At 45.4% G+C, this 11,252-nt stretch overlaps 1 protein-coding gene across 4 annotated transcripts in view; it reads left to right on the plus strand.

Moving 5' to 3' along the window:
• The window catches only part of LOC309332009 (caM kinase-like vesicle-associated protein), a 56,279-nt gene extending 46,236 nt beyond the window's left edge, over window positions 1-10,043 (plus strand). For 3 of the 4 annotated variants that reach the window (XM_081844643.1, XM_081844644.1, XM_081844645.1), the window contains exons 4-11: window positions 783-857; window positions 1,632-1,770; window positions 1,964-2,084; window positions 2,473-2,548; window positions 3,016-3,152; window positions 4,083-4,161; window positions 7,864-7,951; window positions 8,838-10,043. In XM_081844643.1, the coding sequence (XP_081700769.1) occupies window positions 783-857; window positions 1,632-1,770; window positions 1,964-2,084; window positions 2,473-2,548; window positions 3,016-3,152; window positions 4,083-4,161; window positions 7,864-7,951; window positions 8,838-9,041 (919 nt within the window). In that variant the 3' untranslated portion in view covers window positions 9,042-10,043. Of the gene's footprint in view, window positions 1-479; window positions 696-782; window positions 858-1,631; window positions 1,771-1,963; window positions 2,085-2,472; window positions 2,549-3,015; window positions 3,153-4,082; window positions 4,162-7,863; window positions 7,952-8,837 lie in introns of those variants that run through there. The other variant, XM_081844646.1, reaches the window with a different exon arrangement.
• The last annotated feature ends 1,209 nt before the right edge of the window (window positions 10,044-11,252 follow it).

Below are 11,252 nucleotides of genomic sequence, written 5' to 3' on the forward strand. Positions count from 1 at the left end.
AGACCTGCAGAGGCAACTGGAAGACCACAAGTCGAAACTTTCTATGATTGAGCTTAAGGAAAAACAGACGAATTTGAGGATCAGAGCTGTACCTGAAGTGGAGAAGGACAGTTTGATAGATTTTCTCATGCAGGAATTTGCAGATTTTTGGGATTTGGATTTGGAACAGGAGGAATTTAAAATCATGAGTGCCTTTAGACTTGGAAGAGGAGGGAAGAAAGGGAATATTAAGAAAGGGAATATTAAGCGAGTCTCCGTTTCTGCAAGGCTGGTAGATGTAAAAGAAAGAAAGAAAGAAAGAAAGAAAGAAAGAAAGAAAGAAAGAAAGAAAGAAAGAAAGCAAGCCTAAGGCAGAGGGAGCCAAAAGGGAAAGGTGGCAGCCCCTCACCTGTTTCCATCCCAAATTGCAAGCAGCCAACCCTCCCCGCATCTCTGTTTGCCACCATCAAAGCTGTGCGCTTGATTCCCTGCTCAACCTGACATCATCAGAGCTGGTTTTAGCCTCTTTAGACGTCTAAAGGCCAGGCATGCATTATTGACTAGGGCCTTGGGGGCTGGCTGGGATTTCTGCTGACTTGGTCTTTGCACAAATGGTCCCTCAGGTGCAAACAACAAAGCCAAACTGGCAGGGGACAGGCAGCAAGAATGGTGGAAGGAGTCAGATCAGGAGAGAGAGGAGATGGAGGACTGGGCTGGTACTGAAGCAGTTCGGAGGGGTGGGGAGTGGATACTCGTGGAGGGAGCAGGACAGGAGCTCATGCATCTCTGCATTTTTCTTCCAGGGTGAGTCACCCCAACATCTTGCAACTGATTGACACCTTTGAGACGAGGAAGGAATTCTACATCATCCAGGAACTGTAAGTTTCACTGGGAGGTGTAGGCGTACTATGACATGTCAGGCACAAATGTGCCCAAGAAGCTGCTGGTTGAGAGGGCAAGGAGCCCTTCCACCTGCCCTGAACGTCATCATCACCCTCATCCCACCTGAAGGGCTTGGGGCAGGTTAGAACAATTAAAGTACAATGTTAAAAGCAGTTAAAAACAACTTACTATCACAGAAATAATGCCAGTGCCATTTCAATTTGTGTAAAGCTGATTAAACCATGCTAGGTGTTTGTGTGCTCTTGACTGGGTATTGAGAATTGCTTGGTTGGGCTGTGTCTTTGAACTCTGATAATGCCTCTCACTTGCCAAGTGGAGGCTAGACAGGGGCATATTTAAAGCGATCTCACTTTGCAAAAGTAACATTTGCATTAGCTGCTCTGCCCACTTTTGCCTCTGAATCTTTGCACATCTCTGCTACTTTTATATCCCACCTTGACTCCAAGGAACTCAAGGTAGCAAACATGGTCCACCCCTTGTCCATTTTATCCTCACAACAACCCTGTGAAGTAGGTCAGGCTGGCTGCCTCGCTTAAGGTCCCCCAGTGAGCGTTGTGGCTGAGTGGGGATTTGAACTCTGATCTCCCGGGGTCCTAGTCTTTGGAAGAGCAACGTAGGAATCACTTGGGCTGCAATCCATTCTGTTGTCTGGCTACTCCGAATCCAGCAGTGCCCAGCGGGGAATGGGGTGTGCTGCCCTCTTTCCGCTGATTCCACAACTCACGCTGAATTCTGTGTGTCGCCTGCAGGGCCACTGGTGGGGATGTTTTTGACTGGATCCTGGACCAGGGCTACTACACGGAAAAGGATGCCAGCAATGTTGTCCGGCAGGTGCTGGAGGCATTGGCCTATTTACATAACCTGCACATTGTTCATCGCAATCTCAAGGTAAGGAAAGATTCCTGGATCCCAGGCCTGACATGCTCAGAGTGACCTACCTCCCTCTGATGGGCCTTTCACTCTTCCAACAAGAGGAAAGGGCCCAGAGGGACCCGGAATAGATTTGTACTGCACTGTACCGTTTTAGGGCTGGGGAGAGATGATGGCTAACTTTGTTCACCTGTGTCTCTGCTGCCTCCAGCTGGAGAATCTCATGTACTACAACCAGAACAATCGCTCCAAGGTGGTACTGCGGGATTTTTACCTCTCACGCTTCGAGAACGGGGCCATCACAGAACCATGCGGGACCCCTGAATATTTGGGTATGGATATGTCTTTCCCTTTCCCAGAGCTGGATTAAAAACTAAGAGGCATGATTTCTCCTCCCCTGTACAGCTCTAACTGGCCTTCATGGCACATTGACAGAAACTAGGAGCTCTGTAGGCTGCCCAACACTTCTTTCCTCACAGGCAAAAATTCAACAGATAGAGCCATCCTTCTGGCACAGAGAAACAGTGACAAAGAAGACATTGCCTTTTGCATTTCTGCCTTCCATATGGCTGCTAACAGCACACCACCTTGGCCGGGGGGGGGGGGGGCTGGGAAGGTGAAAAGCAGCACCTGGGCACCTGCCTCCTAACACCACTAGTTTTGTCTTAACCAGCTCTTAAATGTTTTCCCCCTCTGACCCATATGTGTCTCTCCCCACAGCGCCTGAAGTGGTTGCTCGGCAACGCTATGGACGTCCTGTTGACTGCTGGGCTGTTGGAGTTATCATGTTTATTCTGTGAGTTCCACCAGCATTTGTGGGGGGGGGGGAAGGCGGGCAGAAAGGAACCTAGGAAAGGCCAAAGTGGCAGTCTCACAACAAGCTTGACAGACATGGTTCGCCAGACATCTGACCCACAGGTACGGCCTCTGAGATTGGCAGACACAAAGCACAGGGCCTTCAGGGCAGGTCTTCAGATGTTCCTTGAAGACTCATTTCTTCCTGTCTGCCTTTCTTTGGCCACATTTTTTACTGCTGATTCCTGAGACTAGATGCTTCCATATTCTTATTTATTTTTTTAACCACTCAACTCTACCCCCACTGGATCTCCTTTAGTTATATGCTGCCTTGCGAGGCTATTCCCTGAGAGGTGGAATATATGATTATTTCAATGATGTGTTTGATTCAGAATTGCTTGGGTCCAAGCATTCTGTTGCCTTGTATTGATTTGATTCACCCCTATTGCCTGCCCCCCCAAAAAACAGGCTGTCTGGGAACCCCCCGTTCTACGATGACACAGATGATGAGAGCAGCAAGAGCCACAACCGCCGGATATTCCGCAAAATTCTGGCTGGGGACTACGACTTTGACTCCCCCTATTGGGATGACATCTCTCTTGCCGGTAAGAGAGGGAGGCCTGGCCAGGACTCTGGAAACTGACTCAATTCTGACCAGACTCCTCTAGCCTAGTCTAGACATGCAAATGAATGAGACAGTAGAATCCCAAGATGGAAAGTGGGCGATTTCAGGCTTCAAGTGGGAAGGACATTGGTTGTTAATATAAAACTCTGCCTGTTTGTTTAAATGAATGAATGAAGAAAGCACACATGGGGAGAGCATCTTTTAGCACAATCTTCTGTGTGGGTTGATTTGGTTAAAAGGAAAACAGATATGCTATAATAAAAGGATAATTCCCTGGATGCCAAGATCCGGGTTTGGGGCAAGTACAGTCATACCTCGGAAGTTGAACAGAATCCGTTCGACTTCTGAAATGTTCAACTGCCAAAGTGTGGCTTCTGATTAGCTGCAGGAAGCTCCTGCAGTCAACTGGAAGCTGCGGAAGCTCCATCGGACTTTTGGCTTCCGAAAGAACATTCAAAAACTGGAACCCTCCCAGTTTTTGATTGTTCGGAAGCCGAAACGTTCGACTCCCAAGGCGTTCGGGAGCCGAGGTACGACTGTACTCTTTGGCAAGAGAGCCTCAGCGGATTTTCAATCACAAAACGTGCAGGACTAATATAAGCCTGGCAGGACAGCTTACTCTATGGTTTTAACCCCTTCATGCATTAATTAGAGTTTAGCATGTTGGTTATATGAGGCTGGGTATCTCACACACTCCTCACTGTGGTGGTCTTCTTTCCACCCCCCAAAACTACATAAGGAATTCAAAATGTATGCTCCTCTTGTTACTTGAAATGGTAAAGTCCATTCTACCACAGAACATGTATTCCAACCTCGCTCTGGGTCACGGGGGGGGGGGGGGACAGAGACGACGATTGTTCACTTTCTTTAATGTTTCCCACCAACCACCCTTTTCCTTTCTCCCATGCAGCCAAAAAGTTGGTGTCACAGCTTATGGAAGTTGACCAGGACCAACGAATCACTGCCCAGGAGGCACTGGGACATATCTGGTGAGAATTCACCATTCATGAGGCCCTCCCTGGGCCCTCAACATACATGTGCATGGGGGAAAATTGGTTGTTTATTACATATTGCAGCATTTATTAGATGACTATGAATGAAACTAAATTCTATCAATACTAGCAGGACGTGTGTGAATGTGTGTGGAAAATATGCCTATAATCTGCCCCATTTCTTCCCCATCCGTATTTTCCTCCTGCCTTTCATTAACAAACTGGAGTGACTGGCTTAGTACTATGTGTGAACCAGCACCCATAAGCTGTTTCTGCTGAACAAACTATGAACCACAGGGCCAGTTCTACCATTAGGAAGATTGAGGCAATGGTTTCAGCCAGCAGATTCTGAGGAGCAATGGGAACAGCCCTGCAGCTCTTCCCCCTGAGCCCCCTGGACATACCCTTCTTTTGTGAACTGAGTGTGCCAGGAGGCCTACCCTGCACCCTCATAACTACCCTTCTCCCTGCAGTTATGGCGGGGCATATTGTCCCAATACTAGCGTTGAAGTAAGACTAGCTGACCTCTGAACATGGAATAGGAGAAGGGTGCTACTTTGTCCATTTGAGGCAGCCAAATGACTTGGGCTTGCCCTGGCAAGCAGGAAGCCAAGAAAAATAATAGAGAGAAGTGTGGTGTAGTGGTTAAGAGCGGTAGATTCGTAATCTGGTGAACTGGGTTCGCGTCTCCGCTCCTCCACATGCAGCTGCTGGGTGACCTTGGGCCAGTCACACTTCTCTGAAGTCTCTCAGCCTCACTCACCTCACAGAGTGTTTGTTGTGGGGGAGGAAGGGAAAGGAGAATGTTAGCCGCTTTGAGACTCCTTTGGGTAGCGATAAAGCGGGATATCAAATCCAAACTCTTCTCTTCTTCTTCTTCTTCTTCTTCCACCCCTGGTGGTGTTTTTGAGAGAGAAACAAACTGCAAGTGCTGGTTTGCACACGGTGGTGAACTAGCCACTCTCTGTGTGTTCCTGTTCTAGGAAGAGAAGACCAAAGTGGGACTAACAAATGTTACTAATAACTAATAATAATAATAATAATAATAATAATAATAGGGCCATAGTCAAACAACACTGTCTTATTACTGCAGTCCAAGACACACATACCTTGGAGTAAGCCCCACTGAAATGAACAGGACTTACTTCTGAGTAGGCATGCCTGGGATTATTCCGCACGTGAGGCATTCCCATGTTTGGGAATGCTTCTTCCATTTATTTATTTTTAATAATTTTTATTGAATGATTTTATATCACAAAAAACACAACCATACCACCACAAAATACAATCAAGAACTAAAAATTACATACAACAATATTTTGTTTGTTATTTGTTATTTATTTATTTTGGTTTTACTATTCAGTAGTTCTCTTTCAAATCTTGAAGACTCCTTTTCAAAACCTATCTGCTTGTCCTGGAAGTATTCTAGCCAACTTCATTCACCTGGAAGTATTCTAGCCAACTAGAAAAGTGATCTTTTATTTTCTCAGAACTTATCAATAATAGTTGACCCTCTTCCTCCCTGAATATTGTGTTATACGTTATCCAGTTCTCTTTGATGTTATTAATTTTTTTAAGAGTGATTGCTTCTAGTGGAGAGCTCCATCTTGGGGTTTTCTGTTCCAAATATCTTTTGTATTTTTCCCATACCATATATATAGCATTTCGTATTGTATGGTTTGAGAAACTCCTATGCGCCTTTATCTTCCTGTAATTAAGATAGCCATGCCACCCAAAGCAGGTATCATGGCCTTCTAGATCTAAAATATCCCAATTTTTTAATGTGCACCAATCTTTCAACCAGAAAAGACATGAGGCTTCGTAATATAGCTTCAAGTCCGTTAACCCGTAGCCACCTCTTTCTATAGTACCTATTAATATCTTATGCTTAACTCTTGGCTTTTTACCCTTCCACAAAAATTTAGAAATTTCTTTTTGCCACTTGTTGATACTGCTGGTCTTTCCTATAATTGGAATCATTTGGAATAGAAAGAGTAGCTTTGGTAAAATTACCATTTTAATTACCGAAATACGGCCCAAGAATGATAAATTTAACCTAGTCCATGTTTCCAACTGTCTTTTGATATCTTTCCAACAATTGGTATAATTATCTTCATATAAATTACCGGTAATATTCTTTGGTGTTATCCATAATCCTAAATACTTGATTTTGGGGTAGATTTTAATTTGTATTATTTTTTGTAATTCTGCTTTTTCATCTGGCGACAGATTTTTAACTAATAGTTTTGTCTTGTTTAGATTCAGTTTAAACCCCGCAACTTTACCGTAGCCATGTATTATTTCCAACACCTTTGTTAAAACTGTGTTTTGGTTGCTCCGTAGTTATAATTAAATTGTCAGCAAATGCCCTCATTCTGTAATTTCTATTTCCCCGCATAATCCCTTTCTTTTTCCTCCCTAATTCGTTTACATAAAACTTCCAGTTAATATGAAGATTAAGGGGGATAGTGGGCAGCCTTGTCTGACCCCTTTACTGATTTCACACTCCTGTAATATATTTCCATTTATTATTTTAGCTTTTTGTTTTGAATATATTGCTTCAATCCCTTTTATATACTGTATACCAAAATCCATATGATATAATAGTCCTTTCATAAATTTCCAGGAGACCCTGTCAAAAGCTTTTTCAGCATCTACAGCCATTAAGACTGCCTTCTTTTCTATTCTTAAATCTAAATACTCTAATAAGTTTATGATGTTTCTAGTGTTGCTATGAATGTGTCTCCCGGGCAAAAAGCCAGCTTGGTCATTGTGTATAATCATCTGGAAGACTTTTTCGGATCTTTCAGCTAGAATATTTGCATATAATTTATAATCGTTATTTAGAAGTGTGATAGGCCTATAGTTGTTAATAAGTAGATGGTCCGTTCCCTGTTTTGGAATTCATGCAATAAGGCTGTCTTTCCAAGAGTCCAGCATGATTCCGTCTTTTAAGATGTTGCTCATGATATTTCTTAATGGGTCAGACAGGATGTCCTCAATTTTTTTGTAATATATTGCAACCCACTGTGTTGCAAAGCTCAGCCTGACATGCCCATTGTACAGCCTGGACAAGTGTCCACTATTTCGAGACCTATCAGGGTGTACTTATGCTCCTTGTCCCTGCAGTTATATTCTGATCTCAAAGAACATACCCAAGTACAGACCACTCTCTGGAGGTGACAGACTTGTGCAATGGGTATGAATCTGGTTTCCTGCCTAGGACTTTCAATCAGTCCATCTAGAGGGAATATTTCATCCCACATCCAGCCTCTCTCTGGGGCTCCATAAGGTATGTTCAGGTGCACAGATCCTTGGGAGAGGTTTTTTTCTGACCTGCTAACATTTGAATTTGGCAAGACCTTGGGAGGGAGAGGGCCTCCTCAATGGCTGCTCCTAGGTTCTACTAGCAAATACATTTTCATTTAGATAGGCCTTTGGCCCATAAGCTGTATGTAATCACTGGTGTTCACTGAGTCCTTTTTTACTACAGTATTCCATTTGGTAGAGAGGCAGGATACTAACTAAATATGCCTCCCACAACCGTGCCAACTTGCAGGTGTCCCCAGAGCCTTTTCCTTATTTCTGGTTCTTGTCTAAGAACACTAGGAAAACCAGGTGATAAAAACACTGAATTGTCCCTGTAGTATTGAAAGCCTACACTCTCTCACCTGCAATTCTACCTTCTTTACCTCTCAGGATATCTGGAAACATTGCCTCTGAAAAGAACCTCAAGGAAGGGGTCTGCGCCCAGATTGAAAAGAACTTTGCCAAGGCCAAATGGAGGGTGAGTGAGTCATGTCACATGGGGGCACTGTGGGGAAGGAAGGGGAGTAGAGAGCAGTGGTCAGCCACTTTATCTTAGCCAAAAGGCTGAGAGGCTATTGAAATCCAGCAATTTTGATCAGAGTCCCCTGGCTCCAAATGCAGCTCCCTCACCAGAGGCAGAGTTGGAGGAATGAGGGCATGGGATCGGTCAAAAATATGTATCTTATTAAAAAACAGCTCATGCCTTTCTCCTGAAATATTACAGCACTTGTGGAAATCAACAAGATTAGTGTCCCATGTGAAGAATGTGTCCTGACCACACTGCATGTGGTCCAGTCAGTTTTAGCTGGAATCCAACTGGGCAGCAACAATTTTGCTGTGACCCACTTGGTGCTGCCTCATGACCCATCGGTGGGTTCTGACCCACAGGCTGAAGACCTCTGATCTAGGCAGTAATAAGAATTATGATGTTGTAGGAAGCAGATACACTGCAGGGGAGTCTAGGGAACCAGGAAGTGTTCTGGGGCACAGACTAAGTTGACATGAAGTGCTGGCCAGGCCTATGGGACCAACCTTTCCATTGTGGCTCTGGCCTCAAGCTCAGGGTGAAAGGAGGAGGATGAGCTAGCTGAGTCTGAGGCTCTTCAGTCTTTCCCTATGCATCAGCAACCCAATTCGATGTGACATGATGTGTCTTTCAAAGCCAATGGTTCCAGGAAATCTGTAGACAGCTTCCCTGGAACCATTGCAAGCAGGTCAGAGATGGTGCTGTGCTCTGTCCTGCTTACCAGTTTTGGCAGCCTAGGCTATCAATGTCTCTGCCTGTCGTACCCCTTGTCACCAGGAGACTCAGGAAAAAATGGGGGGCTGGGGGCCATTATTTGACATTGCCCTTCTTTTTGCAGAAAGCCATTCGTGTTACTACATTCATGCAACGTCTCCAGGCTCCCAATGTCGGTGGCCGTCTGCCCGTGACTCCGCGTTCCTCCATGAGCGTTGCTCATGAGGTCACCATTGAGGCACCCAGGCTGGCCGAACGTTTGGAGACTCCATGCACACCGCAGGAGCAGCAGAGCAAGATAGAGGGAGTCACGGAGACGGAGGAATAATGGCCCCTGCTTCCCCGATCCCATATTCTGATGCCTTCTCTGCTCTTGGAAGGGGTGGGTGGGGTCTGTGGGACAGTAGTTAGGGTAGTTATGGGGCAAGGAACTAGGGAGACCCTTAGCAGTGTTATTCCCTCCCCCCACCCCTGCCATTGGTCAGGAGCAAGAGCTATTTGGTTTGGACAGACAGGCAACCAAAAGGAGAGATGGACCCGACCCCACAGAGATGTGTATGGGAAGGGAGGACTGAGCATAAGAAATATGGTAGGACAGGGTGGTGGTCAGCTACCCCACCCCCAGCTCCCTGGAAAATGACCTGTCTGAGCAGAAGGGGGGGGGAGACTTCTTCCTAGGCCTTCCCCAGTAGTGGGTGCCAGCTGTGCCCCTTGCCATATTGCATCCACCACCCCAACGCAAATGCGGAATGCCTTGCAGAGTGACTGTCTCTCCCAGGCCTCACGGATCCACATCCCACACATCTGCATCCTTGCCTTTGCGATGTCACAATGGCTTCAGAGGAGTTCCCTTCCTCCACAAAGAAGCTGGAAGTATGAGCCAAGAAGGGGAAACCTTGTCCTCCTATTTGCGGGGGCCTTGGGATATGCCAAGCATTTGCAAACATCAGCCAATAATGGAATGGGAAGCAGTTTCAGGCTAGTGAAGCAAGTGTTGGAGAAGAATCCATTACATGGAGAAAGGATCTGTTTCCCAGCCTTTCCCTGTTCTATTTGCCCAGTCCTGCATTTCACTTTGAGCAGGGGCAGCAGCAGCAGCCAGGTGGTAAACTTGCTGCAGATGACTGCCCTCCTGGTTTCGATCCCCAACCTCAACCGGACTGTGCAAGGAGGGGCAAGAGAGGTGCATGTCTAAGCCAGCTGCATGTTTTATGAAGATGCTATTTTAATACAGAAACCTCCCAGCTGCCGCTCCCCTGGTGCTGTCTTTCCTCTCTCCTGGGGCAGCTCTGGGAAATAAAAAATAAAGAGAGTCTCTGGTTATTGATGATCTCTTTTTGTTAATGGTGAGTGTTATTATTGAGGTAATTGGTACTAGAATCCTTAAACAAGGTGTGGGAGAAGGGCCTATTTTGAATTCTAACCCCGCCCCCATCTGTATATAGTAAATACAGTTCCCTGCATTCTGTTGGCTTGATTATGTAATCTGTAGTCCTGCGATAATGCTGCCATCTTATTTCTTTAAACAGCAGGGGAGTCTTCTGGGGCTGAAGCAAGCCAAATGTGAGAAAAGCAAGCACAGAGGGAGGCTTCCTTATACTAAAACGGCCTGTTCGTCCGTCTTAGCTCAGTATTTCTAGTGACTGGGAATGGCTCTCCCAAGGCTTCAGGCAGAGAGTCTTAAGTACCTCCCTAGATCAAACCAAAGGAATAATCTAGAATGACATTGGCCTTTCTGTTCATAAATTCTTAAAAAATTAAAAATGTGATGTTTTTGAGCTCAAGCCAGCCTAGGCACATGCTGTCCTGGAAGCAAGTGTGTAATTCCCCCATTTCAAATATCTGGTAATGGGGTCTCAACTGGTGGTGACTGACAAGGAATGGAGTTGTAGTGGATGGGCTGGTGATGCTGCTGAGCAGCATGTGGCAGCTTGAAAAGCCAAATTCCATGTTAGGAGTCATTAAGAAAGGAACAGAAAATAAAACTGCCAATATCATAATGCAGTTATACATATCTCTGAGTGCTCTGATGGTGTTTCCTGCTTGGCAGGGGGTTGGACTCGATGGCCCTTGTGGTCTCTTCCAACTCTATGATTCTATGATTCTATCTGTGCTGCAACCACACTTGGTATAACGTGTAGAGTTCTGGTCACCTGACCTCAAAAAGGATATTGTAGAGCTGGAAAAGGTGCAGATGAAATTCTCAAGAGCAACTCTCCCACGCAGACAGGGTTCAGAAAAAGAAGAAGCAAGGGTTGGGCCACAACAGAGGTGGAGAATATGTGTGAAGATGCTTGGTGTGGAGAAAGCAGATAGTGAGAAGTTTTTCTCATAATACTAGAGCCAACCAATGAAGCTGAATGTTGGAAGATTCAGAACAGAAGAAAGTCCTTCTTCAAACAGGGCACTGGTAAACTATGACATTTGCTCTCATGAGGAGGCATAGTGAGAGACACCAATCTGGATGGCTTTAAAAGAGGATTAGACAAATTCATGGAGAACAACGGCTACTAGTCATGTCAACAATGTTCTGTCTCCG

This window comes from Podarcis erhardii (assembly GCF_964252035.2).
Source record: "Podarcis erhardii genome assembly, chromosome: 17".
NCBI lineage: Eukaryota > Metazoa > Chordata > Lepidosauria > Squamata > Lacertidae > Podarcis > Podarcis erhardii.